The sequence below is a fragment of the Ambystoma mexicanum genome, chromosome 1q (genome assembly GCF_040938575.1).
Source record: "Ambystoma mexicanum isolate Mex_15411 chromosome 1q, UKY_AmexF1_1, whole genome shotgun sequence".
In the NCBI taxonomy this organism is placed as follows: domain Eukaryota; kingdom Metazoa; phylum Chordata; class Amphibia; order Caudata; family Ambystomatidae; genus Ambystoma; species Ambystoma mexicanum.
The window spans coordinates 78,904,361-78,929,774 of NC_090922.1; the positions used below are offsets into that span (position 1 = coordinate 78,904,361).

Here is a 25,414-nt window from a genome sequence, read left to right on the forward strand (position 1 = left end):
TAAGTCTCTGTATGGTCAGAACAGGAACTCCAAATGGCTTCACAACAATTGATTGCAATGAATGAAGAGAGACCATAGGAGAAAAGCTATTGCTTTCTTCTCCTAAGTCTGCATGGTGGGTAGAAGAGTCTATTCTCTACGGATAAGTTACTTGCCAACAAAATATCCTTAACTTCATAATGATTTCATATTTAGTCACATGTAACGATTCTGCATCACAGTTTTAATACGGACACACCAAATATGATAATATAAATAAACAAAGCTATGTTCAACAAGAGATTTTTAATCTTTTAAAAATCCTTGTTAAAAGTGTACATGCCCATTAGGATATGCTTTTCCCTTTGTCTTTGACTTTGACTTTCTTTTTAGCATCTCCAACCCTTTCTCAGTTGGCCCTACCCGCCTCTACTGTTCAGTGTCCTTGAACTGCTCTTTTGCTTTGTAAATCCTTTGCATATCCTTGTCTGTTTGCGCCCTGATGCTCCAGGGAATGGCGCGCCATACAAATAATAAACTAAACTAAACTAAACTTCTATTCATGGATGCTGTGGCTTATACCATGTTCATTGCTAGCGAGCCTCATATCGGGCGATACCAGAAGGAACTAAACTGCCTTTTTTTTATTTTTATTGTATGTGGCTAACAAAAAGCCTTTACAAAATTTAAAACAAATACATAAAATGTTTCATATACAGCAGATCGAAATTAAAAACATTCTATACAATTATACAATCATTACTTTACCATATATATATATATATATATATAAACAAACAAAAATCAATATTTTGACCTTCACCTTTCATACAATATACATTTCATGATTTTTACATGTTTCATCTCTTACCATCTAAGGCTGCTAATATTTCATTTATCACATTCAGTTAAACAAAGCTAATTCCAGGTCGACAGTTTTCAATAGTCTAGCCAATGTGAAGAATAGGGGCTTAAATCGACCATTCATCATCCTGTTACAGATAAATTCAATTGAATTCTCAAAGTCAAAATTTACAAACTGCATCAGTGTTTTGGTTCTATCATCTTTAAAATGTATACATTCAAGAATGAAATTCTTTAATGTTTCGCAAGTTCATTGCATAATGGAAAACGACACTTTGTCTCAACGGTTTTACACCAATCATTTCCCCAGTACTTTATCCTTTCCCTTGTTGGAAATTGATTCAGTTTAAACCATATATACTGACTCTACACCATTTGACATGGAAACATTGCAATGTACATACTCAAATTCTCCCTTTTTCGGGTAAATTTTGCATATTCCCTATAAGTCGAAAAGCCAGAGATTGCCTCCCCCGTCCTTGTCCAATCCCTCTCAAAGATTTTTTTCTTTACGTATGCCGGTCTAAGGCATAGGTCTTCAGGTTGGACTGCAAGTTCCTTCAATAGAAGTTGCATTTTCATATGGTACTTCATTACAGATTTATTACCATCAGTTAAAATGATATTTGTCATCTAAATGGCCCAATTGTTAGATGAACATTATACATCAGCAAATGAAAAGCATTTTAGGAAATTGAAATATGGAAAGGTTAAAGGTTTAACTGCGTAACCAATAAAACACACAAAAATAAATAAAAAATGATATTTTTATAATCCTGATATAAGGAGTTCTTGGTGGTTCTAACATTTTTGCATAGTTGGAAAGTGAGTGCCATTTACTTCTACATGATACAGACACCAATAAGAATTCATGTTGCACAATGCAATTCGGAATTGCCAAGGGAATACGTAATGCTGTTTTCATTAATCTTCCCTGGAGGATATCAAGTCGTATACTCATATCGTGGACACACATATCAAGGGTATATAGGGTAACAGGCTCAACTTTCAAATTCAGAAACTCTAGCAAGGAGCGGAGAGAGCATCTACAATACTTACCAAATATTAGCTTCATTTTGCTGAGAAGAGGTTGGGCTTTGAGTTTAAGTCTTTCATACCATAGACTAATTGAGGCTGCATTTGTGACAAAAGATCCTAGCTATATCGTCTCCACCACGGGTGTTAAATAGACATTGTTCAGTTTCCATCTATATTGTTTCAATTTCTTGCCCGCATTGAATACCATCATTGTTGTTTTATTTGCATTAGGTTGTAAATTAGGTGCATGGGCAAAGTTTACAAATATCTGCATTTTAGTTTGCAGCCCTGCTGGAGTGAGGTCAAATAGTATTATGTCATCAGCAAATGCCAAAAAATGAAGCCTCAAGGTACCAAAGCGAGCCGGAAAAACCTTTGCATCATACAACATTTTTTCCAAATCCGATAAGTAAAGATTGTACAAGGTGGCAGCCAAGTTACATCCTTGTTTATATCCCAATTCTGTAAATATAGCTTTTGTTGTTGCCCCCCTCTGCTGTCAATCTAATCCTATAGGCAGTGTTCGTGTGGAGCTGGATAAGCCAGTAAACCAATAGCCCAGATATTCCAAAGGATGGCAGCTTCTCCCATAACAGATTATGCACAACTGAGTCAAATGCATTAGACAGATATATATAGGACATGTAAATTGGGCATGCACCTTCATTTTTTGTTTCAGCCAATAAATGAGATAGTATAGACGTATTAAGTGCAGTTCCCATCCCTCTCCTAAAACCAGTTTGGCATTTAGAATATAGCATTGCTCTGGGTGGATCAGGGATGAAATGACCAATTGCAGTCGATCGGCTAATACCCTCGCGAGGATTTTCGTTTCGCCATTTATGAGGGAGATGGGTCTGTATGACCCGGAGTTTTCGGGGGGGTTGGTTTGCCGTGGGTAGCATGGGTAGTAGTTATCGTGGCTTCTCTGAGGTCTGGTGACAGGGAACCCTGGTCTCGCGTGTGCTGATACATGCGCAGTAGATGTGGGGCAATCTCATTCGCCCCTATCTTCTGGCATAGTTCTGTTGGGAAGCCGTTCAGGCCTGGGGATTTTACGGATTGGAGTCCGACGTGGCTGCTATCACTTCCTCTTCTGTGATCTCCTTCTCTAGAAGAGTCTGCTGTTCTGTGGTGAGGGTGGGGAGGGTAATTTCTATCTCTATACAGATCCGCATAGAATGTGGCAAAGCCCTCCGCTATGTCCCTGTCCGTTGTTAGTGGGTCAGAGTCACCATTACTTAGTCGTCTAACATGGTTGCACTCTTCATGCCTGCGTGCTAGCCATGCTAGCATTTTGCTGGCTTTGTCCCCAGTCTCATACACTCTGGCGCGTAGGGCTCTATGAGCCTGCCTGGCATTGTTGAGGGCTATGTTTTGGAGGCATGTCCTGGGACAGGTGAGACTCCCCTGTGTGTTTGACCTGCTGTTCGGCTTCGTTCAGCGTGGCCATATGCTTTTTTTTTGCGCAGTTGTTCCAGAAATGATGTCGCCCCCAAGTAATGCTTTGTATGCTTCCCACAGAGTTCCCGGGTCATCTGCGGTTTCTATGTTTAGTTCAGAATATGTTTTAGTGGTGTCTTGGAGCTTTTCTACCAGTTCTGTGAAACCCAGTTAATAATTGTTTAGGCACCACATGGAGGGGGGTTTGGTCTGGAAGTGCTGATTTCTAGTACAAGCGGGGAGTGGTAAGAGATTCCTCTAGGGAGTAAGTATGCCTCGCATATTTTGTGTGTCTCTATGGATGGGATGAAGAAGTAATCTAGTCGCGAGAGTGAGGCGTGGGCCCCGGAGTGGTAGGAGTATTCTCTGCGGTCAGGGTGCACAGTACGCCAAGCATCCTGCAGTCCTAAAGAGTTTATGAATGTGGCCATTTTAGTATTTGTGGCGGGATTTGTACCTCGTAGATGTGTCCGATCCACTTCCACGTTCATGACTTCGTTGAAGTCGCCTCCTATGACCATGACATCAGATGTGTCCCGGGTGATCAGGGGAGAGATGTCAGTAAGTAACGCGGTTAGTAGGGTCGGTAGCGCATAGACTGCTAGCAGTGAAAGTTTGTTCCCATAGCGTCCCTGTTATGTATGTGTATCTGCCCCCTTTGTCCTGGGTAACCGTGGTTAGTTGGATGGGGAGTTTCTTGTTGATTAGTGTTAGTATGCCGCGGGAACCCGTAGTGAAGCCAGCGTGGACAGCGATTCGGTAATTTGTGCGTTTGAAGAAAGTGCCGTTTGTGCCTGCTATGTGCGTCTCAGTTAAGAATGCTGTCTGGCATGTGCCTATTCAGAAGTTGCACAACTAGTCGCCGTTTAATTCCATTACCTAGCCCGTTAACATTCCAGGTCAAAAACCTAAGATTCCTAGTGGTAGCATTTCTTGTGGCCATGTTCAAGCGTGGTGGGGGTGTTGGGTGTTGCAGCGTTCATTATGAGGTGCCCTGGTGGCTTACTCACTGTATTAGGCCATTGATTCTGTCTATACCTGATGTTCCTGCTAAGTAAACCATTTTTAGGTGTAAACCGTGTGTCTGTGAGATCAAACATGTGCCTTGGACAGTCAAAAGCTAAGATGCCTCTCCGGGTTACTCTCTGGGCTCGCTGCTTTGTGCCAGGTTCACCCACCCATTGCCCCTCCCCATACTTCGCCCCCCAACTAGAAGCACCTGTATCCCGAACTGTGCGCCAACTGGGCACATAACTTAAAACCATAACATTATTGAATGTAGAGGGGAGCTTACGCCAACCGTTGGTGAGTTTCCGTCTTCCCCTGGCGGCCGCCAGTGCATGGTCCCCTTAGTTCTGCTATGTGCGAGAGCAGAGTTCTTGCGACCGTCCTCATCCAATCCCTTCTCTGACCGGGCTGTCTTGTGACAGTGTGGGGTGGTTGTAGCCCCGTGAGTTTTGCTGTGGCGGCCGAGAGCCCGCCTTGCCCGGCGTCTGCCTCAGGGATTCTCTTGGATGTCTTTGGTGCTCCGGTGTGTTCAGGATTTGGGTTTCCAACCAGTCCCATGCTTCTTTTGGTGAGTGGAACAAATGAGTGGTGCCTTCATGCTGCACTTTCAGTAGTGCTGGGAAGAATAGAGCGTATTTTATCAAGAAGGATTGGAGTTTCTTCTTGACTGAGTCGAAGGCTTGTCAAGCTTTCTGGACCTCCCTGGTATAGTCCGCATAGAAGCCGACCCGATGGCTGTTGTATGTGATGGGGCCAGTGGCACGGGCCATCTGGAGGATTGTGTCCCTGTCTCGGAAGTTCAAGAGCTTGCAAATTATTGTACGCGGCTGTGCGCCGGGTGTGGGCCGTCTGGGTGGAACTCTATGGGCACATTCGATGGAGAAAAACGTAGATAATTTTTTGGGTGCGAATACGTCTGCCAGCCAGTCTTCCAGAAAGAGCTCGACGCTGGGGCCCTCCTCTTTTTCGGGAATTCCGAGAATCTGAATGTTGTTCCTCCTCATACGCCCCTCGCTGTCCTCAGCTCTGTATTCAAGCTGTGTTACTTTCTGGGTTAAGGTGGCAAGTTGTTTGCTCATCCGTCCCATGGTGTCTTCCGTGTTGGAGATCCTCTGTTCTGCTTCTCCCACCTTCGAGGACAGGTTGTGGAGGTCCTGCCGTCGGAAGGGCACTTCTGTAGCTAGGCCCCGTATTTGCCCCTCGAGGGACGACCGCGACTCCTTGATTGCATTCATGAGTCTGTTAGTGAGATGTTGAGTTCTTCCTCTCCCGTCCCGTCTCTTTTGGGAGTTGTGGTTGGTGGGCCCCGGAGGGGTCCGACTGTGAAGAGATCTATCTTGCTCTGGAGGGTCTGTCTTTTTGCTTTGTCTTTCACCATTGTGTTGCCAGGCTCAGTGTGTGGTGTGATGCTGGTAGATTGTGGTTCTCAGGCGTGCAGGTCCCTCTGTGGCTGGGGACATTCTTTAAGGTGAGCCTTTGCGGGCACGGTTGCGCGAGTGTTCGACTCTGTATGGCTTTGCGTTCCACGCGATCGTTGAGGGTGGAGAGGGGGGTAGGGGTTCTTGTCCCAAGTTTGCTCCTTATAAGGTCTGTGCTTGGTAGCTGTGAGCGACCCCACTCTTCTGTTTGTGGGTCACCTGCTGGGCGTCGCAGCGCAGCTATGCTCTGGGGGTGAGAGGGGACTGCTCTGGATAGATCCTCCTTGCTGGGCGGGTTAGCAGCTTGTTAATGTGGGCCCAGGCTCTTGGGTGTCCAGTGCTCTGTCAGTGGGTAATGTTGTGCTTACAGCCGCTCACACTGGTGGGCTATGAGTTAGGTGCTGCCAGTGGTGACCAGTTGGCCCTTTTCTTGGGTCTGCTCTGCACCCCCCCTGCAGCGTCGTGCTCTCGCTTAGACTTGCCACTCTGGACGTACCTTGTGATTTCCACGTGGTGTCAGGCTCCTTGATTCAGTTTGCCCTTGGATTCGTGCAGTGACAGTGCTTGCCGCCGGCGTGTTAGCAGAACCGCGCGGTGTCCGCTGGTGGGGGAGAATGTGCAGCTTCTCACTTCAGGCAGATGGAAGCCTGAGTTCGGGATTACTGGGGTATGGGCGCACAGTGCATCTGCTGCGGGTGACGGTGCTCCTGTAGGCAAAATCGTCCCCAGCAACGCTGTTCAGGATGGGGGCTCTCTCAGTGTTGGGGAAGGATGGTAGCGGCGTGGTGAGCCTCACCCCCTCCTCCAGTTCGGTGTGTTGGGAGGAGCAGTGAACCCCACTAGCCCCCTCTGATGCTCGGGTCTCTGCTGTATTTCACGCCTCGGCGCAGGCAAGATGGCGCTGGGAGCTCCCCCGAGGCGCACTACTCCTCACTTGGTCCTCCTCCGCCTCGCCGCGAAGCGGGTATGCCCCCAGTTCAAGGAGCACAGCCCCCTCCGTTCTAAATGGCTGTGCGGCTCACTGTGCCCGGGGTGGGGTGAGGGGGAGAGCAGTCGTGCTGCTTCTGGCCGTCTGTGGCCACCGGACTCTCAATGCTTCGGCACCTGTTTAGCCCAAGCGTGGCTTCCAGGCTCCGATTTTCGTCGGGGCTGGAGCTGCCGGTGCACAAGGCTCTCCGCTGCCGAAACGTTTCGTTTCCTTCCTAAAATGAGTGCTGGGGAACAGGTGTTATCAGGATATTCCTCACGGCCGCCAGGAGCGAGTCTTTTCTAGGTCTTCATGCGCGGCTCGCGCATCCGTGATCCTATGTTGGCGGCCTTCCCACGAGAACAGAAGGCCGAAGGGAAAGGTCCATTGGTACCTAATTTGTTTCTGTGCCAGGAATCTCACTGGGCCCATTGCCCTCCTTTTCTGTAGTGTAGATTGAGCTACATCTTGGTATAGCTGCACTTCGATTCCATTCACATTCGTTAGACCTGCTGACCGTGCGAATCTTAGAATCTGCTCTTTCTGGCAGACGCCATTGCTGCCAGTACATCCCTTGGGCGGGAACCTGGTTCTGACCTCTGCGGGCCCACCCGATGAATGCGATCTATCTGCACTGGTTCCTCCATGATACTTGTCAGGATATCAGCGAACAGCTGTTGCACTGTGTTCCTCAGGTCTTTATCTACAATTGATTCTGATAAATTCTTAATCCTAATGTTCGATCTCCAAGAACGGTTTTCCAAGTCCTCACAACGAATTTCCAAATTGTATGACAGACAAGAGAGACGTTCAAGAGCTTCATTGCTCTCCTGAGTGTCTTCCTCCAAGCCCTGGTGTGCTCTTTCCATCATATTCGTCCTTTCTTTGAGTTTCGCCACATCAGTTTTCAAGTCCTGCATCGACTGTTTCATTTCTGCCTTCAAAACCTCGGACTGGGACTGTAAAGATGCCATGAATTGTTCTTAAAATTCCTCAAACCACACTCTGCAGATCTTCTTTCCTCATTTGCAAAGCCCCCTCCTCTCTGCTTCCCTGTTGCAACATGCCCTGCCTTTCTCCTCCACCCGCTGCCTAGGGTGTTCCCACTTCCCACAGGCTTTTAATGCTGGTTTCTTGGCGCGTCTTGGGGGGTTTGCGGCCCACCGATGCCTCCTTCCCCTTGTTCTTGGACATAGTGACAGGGAGTGAGTCTCTTTAATCTCCCATCCTTTGCTGTTGTGAACTCTGTATGCACATCCCTGGGTGGTTCCTAGATCCTGTTGATATGGTGCAGCTAGGTTGTGATTCATTATCACGTGATCCCAGGTTGTCTAGGACCGCTTTTTACCAGCAGGCGCTAAGTCCCATCTTACTTTCCCATCGATGGGCTATCCCTCATTTATCCCTCACTGAATACAACATTGCAATCCCGCTCCACCAGGCTAGGGGAAGCCTCCCAGTCGTAATATTCCATTTCACTGCTGCGGCCAACCAGGTCACACCCAACTTGCTCCTCCCGTCCAATCCTCCGCCCGAGCCCGGTGCTTGACCTGCAATCCAATTGCACCTATTGGCGCTCCTCGCCGCTGCTCACATTATTGCTAAGCAGTCCCCGGCCGGCGTCCTTCGCCGGCACCACTGTGCTTGATCAGTAACACGCTGCTCTTTTCACAGCACGCCAGGGGGTGAAGGCTGTTATCATGGCCACTCTCCTTGCCATTCTCGCCTTCTCACTGTGTTACACGCCTACGGGCTGGAGCTTGGTGTGTTTCTCCTTGTGTCGGGTTACAGCTGGTGGTGCGCATTTTGCTGGGGTTCCCGGTTCCCCTTCTCTGGGGGTCCAGTTTCTTATGCTGCAGTGGCAATTACTGCCTGATGCCACGTTGCTTTACTACCAGCTACATTTGCAGCCTGGTGGGGACAGGGACATGCTCACTCACATCCTCTTCCACCCGCCGCTATATTGGAATCGGCGTAAGCAAGCACAGTTAACTAATGTTTATTGAGAATTGCACACAGTACAAGTCATACAAAAAGTTCTGAAAAATAATTCTGCTTTCGATGCAAATGTTTAGATCACCATCCTTGATCCGGAAATTTCTCAGTGTTTGACCCTGTAAACCTATTCTTGTAAAGTGGTTATTAAAATACAACTAATTGCTCCAATTCCAATAACTCTCCAAATCACCCACTGATTCAAGTGGAAAAAAACATTCTAGTTACCACAGTGCTATGAGGACATACTAAAATCGCATGTTCACTATGCAAATACCTGCAACATAAAACTCACAAACTGAATTAACTAAAAATGCTGGCAGACCGAAAAAAGATAAAAGATGGTGCATACTGCTTATCTGAACAGGGGCTGAATAATTCATCCAGGGGTGCATTACTTTTCTCACCCTCTTCATCTTCACTGGAATCCTCTCTGTGAAAACATAAGGTTTGAGAAAAATCAAGGTGACATGTCAAAAAAGGCAGTCAATGACTATCATCAAACATTACGGTTTTGCGGACTACTTTCTCCTTAACCTCAATCTATTCCTAATCAGACATAACCTCACCTTCATCCACTCTCAAAATAAATGTTTGAAGAAACTTTTTCACTTGGGAATTTTATTAGACTCCCCCCACCCCATGCTTGATGGATTCAAAATGTGTGATGGACCACATGAATCAGTAGGGAAGGCTAACCTTTGACCCGATATGCAACCAACACCACAATCTAATCCAGACTACTTCAGAGAAAACCATGAAGTAGGTCAGTCTTCAAAAGCCATACCCGCTCCACCCACCACCAAATGATAGCACACCTCTTAACGTTTTGGATTCGGAAGTCTAGAGACATGCAGTACCAAGTCTTAAAAATAATTACAAGTCCTAATTTTGAGTAACGTGAGGGGAGGGAAACTGGTGTTTACAATAAGCCTCATAACCATTTCCAGAACCTTCGATATCCTTGGGACCGCTCTGCAAAAGAAAATAATGTAAGAAATTAAATACATTTGAAGGTGTTAAAATGGGAAAAAAAGAATAAAAGGCATAAAGAATGACAACCTGTGAAACATGAACAGTCAAATAACCACCACATAACGCCCCACCCATTCTAAAGCGGAAACCACAAATCCAAGGGAAGAATATTTATTATTCATTCGTGCATTCTTGTGGCCTATACTTGTAGGCTTAAGCTGCACAAATAAGGTTACAACACAAATCATTATGAGACTGTTACATTGTCTCAGGTTAGTTGGGATCTCAATGCAAGATACCCTCCAGGATCCGTCTCTGAATGTATGTCTTCTTTTCACAAGTATAAATTGAAGTCCTTTATGTGCAATTTGTACATTCTTTGTATTATCTTTTTACTCCCTTTTCTTAAATAAAGATGACCTATTGATTGGAAGACCGATTTAAAAGAGCTTTGAATATAAAAAAACAGATTTTTCTGCCTGAACAAAGATTTACATCCATTTACTCAAGAATAAAATGTTTTTCACAGGTAGGTTCTAAGAGTTTTCGGAAGACAAGTGAAGGGCATAATCTGTTTATTTCTGTTACAAAGATCTATATTAAGGTGGCAGGAGCCTCGCCTGCAATGAATAGTTATGAAATTTGACCGGTTGGTGAATGAATACACTCTAGGCAGCATAAAAATGATGCTCCAAAAGATAATGATGCTGTTGCATTACATATTTGGGGCGCAGTTGCTATTTTCAGCGTCCCTCCATGTAACCAGGCCCGCCCCAACCCATTGCCAACAACCAGTTCCTACATGTTTTGTTCTGACATGCAAGGCTCTAGCACAGCATATACTGTGATATTTTGCAGTCTATATTTTGTATTTTGTATTTGTACAGTGTATATATCCCATGACCCCACCCTGCAACTTAAGCTTCGCATTTTCTGTACTGCTGCGCCCGGATACCTGCGGGTCTGGTGCGCATTATAAGTGAATAAAACAAACAAACAAACAAACAAACAAACTGTGATGAGATGGCTGTAAAGGTGTTGTGAAGGAGGGACAGCAAGAGTTAAGAATAACACACTCACCAGGAAGGTAATTTCTCTTTATTCGGTCAACCTGTTCTCATTTTCCAACTGGTAGCAAACCTGATTGCAAAGACCAAACTGTTCCGTGGAGGACAGCAGCATATGCCATGAGGGCAAAAAGGTTGTGAAGGACCTCATTGCTAAAAGCAGCATCTTTAATGGAGGAAGAATCCCAGGACTAATGCTTATAGATGCAATTGTAGCTGCCCAATTGGTGTCTGAAATCAATAGGATGTCTTTGGGATGTCTTTGAAAGGCCACCAATGCTAGCTTCATTTGGGTGGAATGAAAGTAAAGTTGCTGAGGACCCTAAATGCCTCTGATTTCATAAGCTTTAGAAATGCAAGATGCAATTTGCCTTGCAGTAGTGGTCTTTGCTGCTTAATTTTGGTACAGAAAAGCTTTAGTCGACATCAGTCAGCATATCAAGACACAATTAAAATACTTCCAGTAAAAATAGAACAAATCCATCACTATAAAAAAAATCAATTAAAACTGGAATAAATATAGAATTAAAAAATAGAAAATTCAATCATCAAAGTAAGCATAAAATCCTGACAAATAGATCTAAATAATCTGCAAGACAGATATACATAAATACAGCCGTAATAATCACAAAGCAATGTAAAATCCCACCAAGATCTCATAATTGCTCTAGAAAGAGTAAAAACTTCATACACAAAGGTTGTTACATGATTAAATATCTAAATAGTCCGTCGTTCCTCGCCCACCAAGCGCTATGGATACATTTGGCTGCAATGTAAACCACAGTAAGATCATTTGTTGCCCTACAGTGGGCCATTGCCTCATATGTGTGGTGAATATTAGCAGCTTTTAACATAGGTAACAGATATTTAGCTCTCAGATCTTTATAACCATTTCAAAATATCAAAAAGTGTATGGTTCTTTCATCACAAGAGTTGAAAGTTGGACAAATAACAGTGTTTGAATCACGTCAGCTGCTTGTAAAACTCTGCACTTTCAGTGTACCCATGCGGAATTCCAGATAAAGCGAGCAAGCAAGTTACTGTGTTATTATATCAAGATAGGAATCGAGCCTGGGTGGTTACTTGTTAAATCTGCAAGTACATCCAGCCTGTACTCCGCAAACTACAAGAGTTCTCCAACCTTCTCAGACAATTCCATAGCTGTATTAGATGTCTCCATTTTGCATCTTCTACCCATGGAGAGCGGATCAAACCATAAGTTGTGCAAATTTAGAGCAAATAGTAAATTTTTACATGAACTAACCATAAGAGAGAGTGCCCCCCCTCAGGGGCAAGAACATAAGACAAGGCATCCCTATACTTCCCCCAAACAGGGGTCCTCCAACTTCTTAGCAAATACAATATAGGTCTAAAGAGGCGAAAGCCACCAAATGCCTCACTCCACATGGAGTGAGAACTATTTGGAAGCCTCAGCAATGACTTCAAAAACGTGTTCTTAACAGTCGCCAAAGAAGAACAAGTTACTTCTTACCTTGTAACGTTCTTTCGATGGGATGTTCCTCCGACGTATTCCTTATCTTAGATATCTCTTTCCAGCTTTGCTGGCCTCAGAACTTTTTTCTCTCTAGAGGGCGCTGCGCGTCGACGTCCGCCGAGTCGATGTCCCTCGACAGCCGCCATATCGACGTCATCCTGCCTATAAAGGCTGTGCGCAGCATCCGTTGCTCAGTTCCGTTTTGTAGCCCACAATAATTCTTTCTGGACTAGACTAATCACCCTGAAGAAGCGTAAGCTGCAACAACAAGGGAAGTAGTACTGCGGGGATGGATGGGAGGGTCGATAAGGAATACGTCGGAGGAACATCCCATCGAAAGAACGTTACAAGGTAAGAAGTAACTTGTTCTTCGAAGGGATTGTGTCCTCCGACGTATTCCTTATCTTAGATAGGCTCCCATAGCAGTATTCTGTTATTGGAGGTGGGAGTACTGACTTCATGCTTCCCTCTTATTGATGAATAGAGTGCAATACTGCCCTTCCAAACCTAGTTTCCTGACTGGAGGAGAAATCCAAGTTGTAAAACCGTGTAAAGGTATGGACGGACGACCATGTGGAAGCCGCACATATGTCTCGAACCGGCACTCCTCTTTTGAGGGCCGATGAGGCTGCGATACCTCTGATCGAATGAGCCCTAAGATTTTGAGGGGGCTCTTTTCCTGCCAGTTTATAACATTCCAAAATGGCTAAAATAATCCATCTGGAAATGGTCTGCTTAGTTATCGGTAGCCCCAGCTTGTGACCTGCATAGCCTACAAACAGCTGGTCTGCTTGTCTTATCCTAGCCAGTCTACTAATGTAAAAACTTAAAGCCCTTCTTGGGTCCAGCCTGTGTAACCACTCTTCCTCTTTCCCCGGATGGGGAGGAGGATAGAAAGATGGAAGGGTAATCTTCTGTGTGATATGAAATTCAGAAACCACCTTTGGGAGGAAATTAGGCTTCACTTGCAGAACAACTTTGTCTTTGTGAAAGATTGTATGAGGGGTTTTACAAGAAAGAGCTTGTAACTCGCTCACCCTTCTAGCAGATGTAAGTGTTACTAATAAAACAGTTTTAAGGGTAAGAAACCTTAACGAACAAGAGTGGAGTGGTTCGAAAGGTGTGCCCATCAGGAAAGTTAGGACTAAATTTAAATCCCATAGGGGAACCTGGAATGGTCTTGGGGGATAAACGTTAGTTAACCCCTTTAGAAACTGTATTACCAAGGGTAACTTGAAATAGGATGGTTCTTCCGCAGTGCGCTTAAAGATGGATAGCGCTGCGAGATAACCCTTGATGGTGCCAACTTGAAGGCCTGAATTCGCTAAATAAAGTAGGAAGGACAAAACCTTTGGCGTACCACATGAAAAGGGATCGATATTCTTTTCCCTACACCAGCTGCAAAATCTGTTCCAACGGCAGCGGTATAAAGATTTTGTTGCTGGCCTTCTTGCCGAAAGCAACACCTCCATAACGTCAACAGGGAGGTCCCAATCCTTGTACCTCAGCCTTTCAGAAGCCAAGCGTGAAGGTTGAGGGTTTTGATGTCTGGATGGAGAACCTGACCTCCCTTCTGTGAGAGAGCTTCTCTCTGAGTGGAAGTCGAATTGGAGGGCAGATGGACAAGTCTAGAAGGTCCGGGTACCACGTTCTCCTGGCCCAATCCGGGGCAATTACGATCATGGTTTTCCAGAATCTTCTCAACCTCCTGATCACTTGAGCAATGACAGGGACTGGTGGAAATGCGTACAGGAGTGGAAACTCCCAGTCCACTATGAACGCGTCTCCCAGAGCTCCTCTCGGGGGAAATTCCCTTGAGCATAACAGATCGCACTTCCTGTTGACACTGGTGGCGAACAGATCCACCTGACGGGTTCCCCAAAGGGCGAAGATCTCTTGAAGGACTTCCTGAGCTAGTTCCCACTCGTGGGAGACTGTGCTCTGCCTGCTCAGAGCGTCCGCTGTCAAGTTCTTCTCTCCGGCTAGGTGAACTGCCGATAGAGAGATTCCTTCTTGGATTGCCCAAAACCAGAGCTGCATCGCCTCTCTGCACAGTGGTAGTGATCCTACGCCTCCTCTTTTGTTGAGGTAATGCATGGCCACTGTGTTGTCCGTCATTATCAGGACATTCTTTCCTTGTAAAGATGGCAGAAAAGCCTTCAGCGCAAGTCTGATGGCCCTCAGCTCTAACAGGTTGATGTGTAGTCTGGACTACGATGGAGACCAACGACCGCTGATGGTCAAGTCGTTGGCATGGGCTCCCCACCCCGTGAGTGGGGCGTCTGTGACTACTGTTATCTCCGGCCATGGTTGCCAAAACAGTTCTCCTTTCAAGATGGTCTCCTGACAGGCCCACCAATGAACGTCTCGAGCCTCCCTGTCGGGAACATGAAGAAGATCGGTCATTCTCCCTGAGAATTGTGACCACTGAGTTCTCAGTTCCCACTGGAGAGATCTCATTCTCAGGCGAGCCTCTGGCACTAGGAAAATGCAGGATGCCATGAGGCCTAGCAACCTCAAAAAGTCGAAGGCTGGGACACGTTGGGCATTTTGAAACTTGGTGACCATCTGTAGAATATCTTGAGCCCTCACCTCTGGTGGCGAGGCTTTTCCCAGGGAAGTGTCCAGGATCGCTCCGATGAACTGGAGTCTCTGCGATGGTATCATTTGTGACTTCTTTAAATTGAGGGAGAAGCCAAGTCTGTGAAGGGAGTGGCAAACATAAACTAGCTGGATCTGAGCTAGTTCCGAAGATACAGCTCTGATCAACCAATCGTCCAGGTAGGGGTAGACGTGAATCCCTTCCCTCCTTAGACTTGTAGCCACTACCGACATTAACTTGGTGAAGACCCTCGGGGCGGAGGTCAGCCCAAATGGCAGAACTCGAAATTGATAATGAGAGTTGCCAATTGCGAACCTCAGGTATTTCCTGTGTTTGAGATGGATTGGCACATAGAAATAAGCGTCCCGAAGGTCCAGAGATACCAACCAGTCCTGGAACTGAAGGGCCTGAAGGATCTGAGAGAGAGTTACCATCTTGAATTTGTCTTTCCTGAGGAATTTGTTCAATTCCCGCAAGTCCAGGATGGGTCTCAGTCCTCCGTCTTTCTTTGGTATGAGAAAGTAAGGGGAGTACCAGCCCTTGTTCCTCTCCGCTACAGGTACCGGTTCTATGGCACCTTTCTCTAGCAGGTCTAAAGTTTCCTGCAAGAGGAGCGGATCTGGAGCTTTTTGAGAGCTGATCCCCGGTGGATGACTCTGAGGTATGCGTAGGAGAGGCAGGCAGTAACCTTGTGCAACTGTCTCCAATGCCCAAGCATCTGACGTGATAGCCTGCCATTCCGCCAGATGTTGAGTTAACCTGCCTCCTACAGGTGTCTTGTGAGGGAAGTCCTCAGAGTGGTTTTGGGGCAGCTGATGCAGATGCCGATGGTAAAGAGGCACATGCTATTCCTCCGGCTTTTGAATATCTACCCCGTCCACCTCAGGTAGTTCTTCTTTGTCCCCTTTGAGCCGGTCGTCCTCTACCTCTTCCGAATGTGGAGTAGAAGCGAAAAGACTTGCCTCTCGCAGAGGTTCCTGTGGGACGAAAAGGTGTCTGACGGATCGCGGCGCCTAGGGATTTTGCTGCTGCCTTTGATGTTTGCAGTTTTTCTAAACTGTCATCGCCTTTTTCCCAAACAAAGAAGAGCCATCAAATGGCATATTCAAGAGCCTGGCTTGCACATCTGGGGCAAAACCAGACTTTCTCAACCAAGCAAATCTCCTGGTTGTTGTACTTGCCGCCATTGCTCTGCTGATACTGTCAGGCGAGTCAATGCCCGTCTGGAGGGCTTCGCACATAGCGTCTTTACCGTCCCTTATGATATTTAGGAACGCCTCCCTTTCTTCTCCCTCCGGGATGCAGTCAGCCGCTGTAGAAGCACACTCCCAAAGTGTATGGCTAAATCTAGCAAGGGTGCAAGTAGCATTAATAGATTTTAACGCCATGCTACATGCCGAAAAGACTTTCTTAGCCATAGCATCGTATTTCTTATCGTCCCTGTCCTGTGGGACGGTAGGGTAAGCAGTCTTGATGTCAATAGAAGATGCTGCCTGTACCACCAGACTTTCTGGGGATGGGTGTTTGGACAAAAACTCCGGGTCTGCAGAAGATACCCTGTATTTAGCAGACAGTTTTTTATTTACTGCCGGGACGACATCTGGGGTTTCCCAGTTCGTCATTATTTTTCTTTGAAGAGCTTTATGAAAAGGTACTACAGGATCCTCCTGTGGACCTTTATCAAGAATATCCGTGAGGTCATCCTGTTGGAAAGCCGGTGAAGGTGTTGACCACCCCATAAATTCTGTAATCCTGGTCATTAAGGCTCTATAAGGGGTTTCAGCATGCTCCCCCGGGTCTGGCCTAGCGAACTCCAACTCTGTCTAAACCACTTGCCTCATGTAAGGAATCATGGAGTTCCTTTAATCTGCGTTCCTCTGAGGATAACTCCTCTTGAACTGGGGTTGCAGATCCCTGCAACTCAAATGGCTCTTCTTGATCAGACAGTTCTCCCTCTTCCATAATTGAAGACATTGTTCTTAATTGGTCTGAGCTCACAAATGGTGTGAAACCCATCTCTAAGGCAGAGGGTGCCAAACTTGTCTTAATCGGCCTCGAAAACGTCGATGTCATCGACACCGACGTCAAAGGCTTCGAAAGTGGTGTCGAAAACAAAGGCGGAGGCCTCGAGGTCTTCGATAGAATCGGAATTCTGCTCGAGGATATCGACAATCTCGACGACATCGAAGACCTGGGAATAGCCACTGGGTGCGCTGCAACCGTGACTTTCCTTGGCGTCGACGCCGGTGTCGAGGATGGCGTTGAGTCGACAGACCCGTGTGTCGAAGGTTCCTTCGACAACGGCGTCGAAGACACCGACCTCGGCGTCAACAGAACCTTCGAAGAAGGATTCGAGGTCTTTGCTTTACTCGAGGGGTCGTGACGCGCTCGAGAAGCTTCCTTCGCCGGGTGCTGCGACTCGCAGCGGTTTTGGACCTTCGGTTCTTTCAACCAGAGCATCGCTCTCGGCAGTCTTCGAGGGGGTCGAGACCGCTTTCTCTAAGACGCTCATCATATTTTTTCGGAATTTCTCCCATTCAGCCCGGGAACTATGCTTCATGGGGCAAGGGATTCTCTTAGGTGAAACAGAGGAAGAGGAGGACGAAGAAGGGGATCTTCGGCGTCTCCTTTTCGAGTGCTTCGATCTCGAAGAATGATGGGACCCGCTTCGAGACCTGGAGCGCGAATGGTGACGAGGAGACGAATGTCTCGACTTCGTCGAGGAAGAAGAAGCTTTAGAAGTCTTACCTTTTTCCAGCTTCCCCCTACGCTCCTTCAGGGCTTTAGCTGTCATGGACATACAGTCCTCACACTCCGAACAATGGTGTTCAGCTCCCAAACACCACAGACAGACCTTTTGAGGGTCCGTTATCGACATCTTTTTTCCACAGTCTCGGCATTTTTTAAAGCCTGGACCGAGGGGTCGTCGGTTCAGACGAGGAAGCCATCGTGTATGGATCGAATATCTCGAGGAAAATGGAATAATATATGTACAAAACTGAGCAACGATATTCCGAGGCACTGAGTAAGTGCGGAAAAATGGAACTGAGCAACGGACGCTGCACGCGGCCTTTATAGGCAGGATGACGTCGATACGGCGGCTGTCGAGGGACATCGACTCGGCGGACGTCGACGCGCAGCGCCCTCCAGAGAGAAAAAATTTCCGAGGCCAGCAAAGCTGGAAAGAGATATCTAAGATGAGGAATACGTCGGAGGACACAATCCCTTCAAGTGACAATTTAAATAGGCCCACATTTCTGCACCATAACATGGCTGAGGGAAGCGCCTGCAGGTTGTAAATCTCAAAAGCTGGGGTCATGGATCTGCAACCATTATTTGCTGCAAACATTCGCACCCCTGCCACTATTTTTCTCAAGAGATAATTGCTTTAATGAGCTGATCTTGCGATGAGGCATTTTCATGAAATCTGATTCCTAAATAATCATAATAAGGAACCTGTTCAAGTTTGCAAACGTCCAGCTCCACATCCAGCCTGCATGACCTACTAAATTTTGGTCGGAAAACCATGGCCTTCGTTTTGCTCTTATTAAGCTCCAGTCGCAGTTGGTTGCAGTTATAAAAAAGCAACTTAAAGTATGTTTGAGCCCCATAGGGGCGGTTGCTAGCAACACAGCATCATCTGCTCTTGCTCTGAGTTGGCAATCTCCATCTCTCCAATCTACTCCAACTGCTACACTATCACCTATACACCCTCTCTCACAAAATCTGGCCGAAAAATGCAACAAAAAAATAAATATTTTTTTCAAAAAGACATCCTTAGTGCAAACCCTGGCCTCGCAATTGCAGACATCTATGTCAGTGCATCCTCCAGAGAAATCTTCACTGACATCTGTTTCTCTGTCTCATCTCCAGACCTATGGACTTCTCATCTCATCTCATCTCTACTCCACTTTCTCTTCCTCTCCCATTAATGGCGGCACCAAGTGGGAAGTCCTCTTGGCGGAATTCTTCTCATCTCCCTGCTGCATTAATGTCTACTTCACCGGCACTATCCTGGTTCAAGGCCCTCAGGCCAACCTCCTTCTCTTTGACCGGATCCTGCTGCCTCTCATCAACTTCCTTCCTTCTCCTGCCTCTCCCCCTATACCGCCACCTCTGACTAAAGTACCTTGCCCATGTACTCCACCTCAAAAAACCTTTAAAGGCAGCGATCCTCTCCACCTGGCAACACTCAACGCACGCTCAGCCAACAAACACTCTGCTGATCAGTGGCAGCCGCTTTCATAGGGCGGGGGGGGGGGCGTGGCCAACGCTGATGGCGTAAAGACGTGACTGTGTGGAGCTCCCGTCCCGATCCTGGCCTAGATCCTTTATTCGACCCTTATTCCTGGCCCGATTGTGTGCCAAAACTTATACCCAAGTGGGGGAAGTGATTCTGACCCCGTTCGGCGCTGGAACGAGAAGAATCGGAACCAGCGTCCCCGAAAACGCAACCTCGGAACTGACGCCCCCGAGCGAAACAAGATGGCGGACGACAGCGAGGCCTGACGGAGGGGCGGACCGAGCGGGCTGCGAGGCGAAGGGAAGAGGTTCCATCGGGCTTCGCCTCCCCTGTCCCTACGCAAGTGGCGGAAAGTCCCCAGCAAAGTCATCGTCCGAAAGACCGGACACCCTCGCTTTTCCCTGCTCCTCGGGACTCGTCCTGCCGCTGGATGCCACCGAGCACATGAGGAGACCACCACACTGCCAAGGGGAGCGGACGGAGTCACATCCATCGCCCCGGGACCACTGCGGAGGGGACACGAGATGTGCATAGCCCACTGACGCGATCTGCTGACCGCGAGGAGCTCTGTGCGAAGGAGCGGCGGAGACCTAAACAGGGGCCCTCCTCCTCTCCCCCCGAACGGACGGCCCGAGGACTGAGGAGTGAACAGTTTACCCACCAACGCACCGGTAAGCCTGCAGACCCTATCCTAGCGCTTGGGAGCCGGAACTCGCCTGTACCATAGACGACGGGGCCCAGCGAGGCCACGGCCCGGAGTGTCGGGAAATCGCTGAGTGCCCTGTCGCACTGCCGGGGGAACACCCTGCATCGTGTCGCCAAGGAACACCGCTGCTCTTCACTGAAATACGCCGTCCTGTGGGGCCGACGGAGGGCTCATCCCTGTTACCACACTACCAGGTGGGACAAATGTCTACTTCGCGCAACAAGAACAGGGGTGCCACAATCATGGACTCATTCTCAGGGGCTAAACCCAAACAGCCCAACCAACATGAGATCCCCACGCAGACTGAAACCCCAACAACTGCTACCGACCCCAGCAACGCCCAAGTGCTCCAAGCTATCGCAGCACTCCAAACGTGCATGGAGACCAGGATAGACGAACTCAAGGTGGACATGCAGCTAATCCGCCAAGACGCCCGCAACATGGCAGAAAGAATAAACAAAGTGGAAATAAACCTCCGGGACACCACGGACACTGCCAAGGACTTAAAGCAGAAAGTCATCACACTTGAGAGGCAAGTGGCTCATCTTGAAGCGAGATCCGAAGAAGCAGAGGGTAGAGCCCGCCGCAATAACATCAGAGTCCTGGGCGTTCCGGAGGGGATGGAAGGCGCTGACCCCACAGAATTTATCGAGTCCCTACTAATGCAGGAAGTCGGAGCTGGCAAACTCACACAGGGCTTCTCCATCGAGAGAGCCCACCGCGCCCTACAAAAGCGGCCCCCTCCGGGATCACACCCTCGCCCAATGATTGCCAAGGTCTTGAACTTTCGTGACAGGGAAACAATCCTCAAATTCTCGAGGGATGGAGGTGACATCAGACGCGATGGCTCCAAGATTGTAATCTATCCCGATTATACCCCGCAAGTCCAGCGAGCCAGGAACTCGTTCATACCTATCAAAGCCCAACTGCGGAAGTTCGACCTTAAATACATGCTACTGTACCCCTCGCGCCTCAAGATTCTACACAAAGGTAAAGCCGTCTACATGGAGACCCCGGCGGCAGCCACTATGTGGATGGAACATAATAACCTGGCCGAGGGAGAGGACCACGTTTCGACACCCAACGGCTAAACCCAAACAGATCCGAAACAACAATGATTGATTAGTTCTCTCAAGGACGGGAGTTCCGCGGACCACCCCACAGACATCGGCGCAACCCACCCCACCCCAAGCATGGCTGGCCCAAGGCCAACACCACAACCGCACCACATGACCTGGACAGGCCGATGGGTAGCGGATGCCCCCGAGCGTTGTCCTCCCAGAACAGCTGCTGGGAGCAACACACAGTTAACTTTTTTGTTCAATCCACCTGTTCGAGTGGAAGTTAAATTCGTTTATAAGTCTCCGATTAACACGTCAACGCAACAATCAAGGCCAACAGGAAGAAAGCAGAGCATAGACCCTGGGGGCGACCACTCGGCACACAGAGCTGGCTCAAGGAGGGTGGAGCCAGCGCCCTGGCCACATTGCCATCATCATGCCCACACGCCTTAAAATCGCCACCTGGAATGTGAGGGGCTTAGGTACCTACTTACGCCGGAACAGAATAAAATCCTATCTACACAGAAAGAAGATAGGGTTGGTCCTATTACAAGAAACACATCTAACCAAGGAAGCCATGGCAGCACTCCAATCATACTGGGGTGGACAAGGGTTTGGGTCCACATACTCCAAATTCGCCAGAGGGGTGTTCACCTGGATCAGCCCTCACATCCCCTTCCAGCTCACCAAAATCGAACAGGATCCCGATGGAAGGTATGTCATAATTCTGGGCCACATTGAACAAACAGAGATCTGCATAGTCAACTCATACCTCCCCAACAACAACATCCCTGCGCACCTCACCAAGTTAAGCACAAAGATTGCGCCCTATAGAGATGCATTCCTTATCTGGGGAGGCGACTTTAACTGCATCAGTGACCCTGCACTCGACAGGTCGACCCCCCCCTTGGCTGGCCCATCAACTGCCACCACCGCCCTGAACACCATGCTGAACCGCCTAGACCTGGTCGACATCTGGCGGGAACAGCACCCCAAGGATCGTGGCTATTCCTTCCACTCCTCACCACATAATCTTTACACCAGAATCGACTACCTCTTCATTGGCAGAGAGAGCTTCCCCCAGATCGACTCTTCCAACTACCTGGGCCGCACCATCTCTGACCACTCTCCCCTTGTAATTGAATGGAACATCACTGGACCCAGATCCCCCATACCCACATGGAGGATGCCCACTGAGGCACTTAAAGACCCCGAGTTCAGGGAAAGCCTTAGAGAAACCATAGAGAACTACATCAATGAGAATAAAGGCAGTGTAGCCCACCTAAGCACGGTCTGGGATGCTCTCAAAGTGGTTGTAAGGGGAGAGGTCATAGCAAAGGCCGGAGGCATGAGGAAACGCCTAAGAACTGAACTCGAATCACTAGAAGCTGAAATAGAACAGCTAGAATCCAACACCCTGGACCTCCAACCACAGGAAGTCAAGCTGGCCAGCTCTAGGGCCGCCTGCAAGGAAGCCTGGGACAGATTGGCCAAATTTGATTATATCACCAGAACCAACAGAACGCACGCCCATGCCGACAAACCTGGCAGACTACTCGCCTGGCTGTGTAAGAAAGAACACCCTAAGTTCCCGACCACTGCCCTAAGAGATGCCGATGGCACGCTACAAAGGTCCCAACAGGGAATTAACGACACCCTTAGGCTGTTCTACACCCAGCTGTACTCCCACGCTGAAGAGGTACCCCCCGAGGACATCTCAAACACCCTGGACGAAATTGGCTTGCCCCTTCTCCCCCTGCCACACAGGGAGGCTCTAGATGCTGACATCGATATAGAGGACATAAAAGACGCCATTAAGTCACTGGCCACCTGCAGGGCACCGGGCAGTGACGGGCTGCCCGCTGAATTTTACAAAGCCTATGAGCCGGAACTGTCCACGCTGCTACACGAGGTATTCCAAGAAGCCTACGAGTCGGGCACCCTGCCCGAGAGCATGCGAGAGACTTTATTGGTTCCGCTCCTCAAGCCTGGTAAGCCTGCGGATGACTGTGACTCCTATCGCCCTCTCGCTATGCTCAATTACGATGTTAAAATTCTCACAACCATATTGGCCAAGCGGCTGTCCAGGGTGATCGGAGAAGTGGTGCACCCCGACCAGAGTGGCTTTGTGCCGGGCCGCAACACCACTGCCAACCTACGCAGATTACAACACATATTGTCACATCCCTCTCACACTGGGCAAGCCCACACATTACTTTCTTTAGACGCCATCAAGGCATTCGATTCAATTTTCTGGGAATGGCTGATTGCGGTACTCAGGGAGTTTGGCTTCGGAGAACGATTCATTCGCTGGATCATAATTCTCTACACCAAGCCGCGAGCACGGGTGAAGACTGGTCGACTCATATCCACGGCATGGGATATACAAAGGGGCACACGGCAGGGCTGTCCGCTCTCCCCCATGCTATACATAATAGGGCTTGAACCCATTGCCATTTTTTTCAGGAAACAATTCTTTGATGCTGGTATCAGGATTGATGGGGTGGACCATATAATTTCCCTGTACGCGGATGATGTCCTCCTCTACGTGAGGGATCCGCAGCTGAATGTCCCAACTATGCTGGAGGTCCTTGACAACTTTGCCAAGGTGTCAGGCATACACTTTAGCAAACGCAAGTCCTGTCTGTTTCCGCTGGGCGCCCTCAGGGACACACATGTTGATGACCTCCCCTCACTGGGTATAGGATGGTGCCCCACTACGTTCCGCTATCTAGGCATTAATATTTACCACACGCCTGAACTCATGCACGCCAACAACACGGTAGCGGCACTTCCCCCCTTGCGCAAGTCAATCGGGTTTTGGGCTCGCCTCCCCCTATCCATGATGGGCAGGGCTTCCATCATTAAGATGATCGTCCTCCCCAGATTTCTCTATGGCTTCCAAAACATTTCGTATTACATTAGGGCTCCCTTCTTCCGTCTCTTAGGGAAGATACTTACAGACTTCCTGTGGGGAACTAGTAGGCACAAATTTGCATTATCCACCCTGACCCTCCCTTACGAGCAGGGAGGCATCCGGCTCCCTGATCTGGAGCGTTACTATCTGGCTGCTCAACTAAGCTTTGTGGCTAAATGGCTAGCCGATGATGTTACCCCTGAAACACTGCTCTTACAGCACTCGACGGCCCCAATCCGATTAAATGAACTCATTTGGGCCCCTCAACGTCTTGTGGGGGGGATACCCTTCTTAGCTACCCTGGGTCGTCAGGTATGGCAAAGGGTTAAAAGTCTTCTCCGCCTACAGCACAGTTACAATCCAGACACACCGCTCTTAGCTGACCTATGCCAGAACTCAGTAGACCTTGCCTCTATTCGACACTGGGAAAGGCTGGGAGTATACACGTGGGGGGACCTATACAGTGAGGGCACTTTCCGGGACTTCTCCTCCTTGCAGCTCGATGATGGCGTCCCAGCCGGTCAATTCCTTTGGTACGCAAGGATCCGCAATTTGGCTAGAACTAAATGGGACACGTGGCCTGAGGAGCCCGAATCCGACACCTTCATAACGCACCTATACAGCCTGGGAGACGGGTGGAGGCCTGTGTCCCGCATATATAGCCACCTAATTGACAGGCCTAACCCCCGCAGCAAGGACCTCAAAACCAGGTGGGAGAGTGATTTGGGCCACGAACTGTCCGAAGCTGAATGGAATAGAGCATTAGCGTTCCCCAATGCGGTATCCAGAAACTCTAGATTTAAATTAATTCAACTCAACATGCTATATCGATCATACTTGACACCGCTTAGAATAGCCAAAATATATAACCTACCCCAGCATAACTGCCCATGGTGTGGTAGAGATGAAGCCAATCTATTACACATGTTCTGGGGATGTGTCCAGGTCCGGAGACTCTGGGCGAGAGTTGAACTCCTCTGCAGCGAGGCAGGCATGACCAGATATGAATGGACTCCGTCAGAGTGCCTCCTCGGAACGTACCCCAGACTGGCCAAGTCCAAACACTCAGTCAGACTAATGGATCTGGTATGCATTCTGGTCAAAAGGACCATTGCCATGGCTTGGAAGCGACCCAGAGGCCCACAATACCAGGCATGGCACAACGAACTTGAGCGCTGGATAGGGGCGGAAACTTCAGCTTGGGAGAATGGTCTTACCACTTCCCCCGAAGACACGAGCTTGGGACTTGCTGCCTGGAAAACACTCACCTGGGCCTTACTTAACCCCCCCAATGACGATAAACCCCCCTGAACAATCAGCCCCCTGTTGACTCACAATATCTGAAACGGAACACTGGCACAGTATCCAACCTGTGCTCTCCTGCGGCCAGACCCCCCCCTTTTTGTTGCTTACATCATTGACATTATGGAGACTCGTTAATGTTGTTATTGTTTTGTTATTTCTGTTTAATTGTTTCTTCACAAAAGATCTATTTTGATGTATTCCAAATTACTACCACTGTGATTGTTTGGATCAGTGACGCAACTGTTTTATAACATAAACCCCAATAAAGAAACTCGAAAATAAATTCATAGGGCGGGGGGGCGCCGCCCTCCCCACAATCCACCCCACAGAC

General features: G+C 48.2%; 1 protein-coding gene across 3 annotated transcripts in view; it reads right to left on the minus strand.

Annotated features, from left to right (window-relative positions):
• Positions 1–25,414, minus strand: part of ZNF276 (zinc finger protein 276) — a 921,405-nt gene that overhangs the window by 290,492 nt on the left and 605,499 nt on the right. For all 3 annotated transcript variants that reach the window (XM_069635568.1, XM_069635570.1, XM_069635569.1), the window contains one exon: positions 9,065–9,145. In XM_069635568.1, coding sequence (XP_069491669.1) covers positions 9,065–9,145 — 81 coding nt within the window. The remainder of the gene's footprint in view (positions 1–9,064; positions 9,146–25,414) is intronic.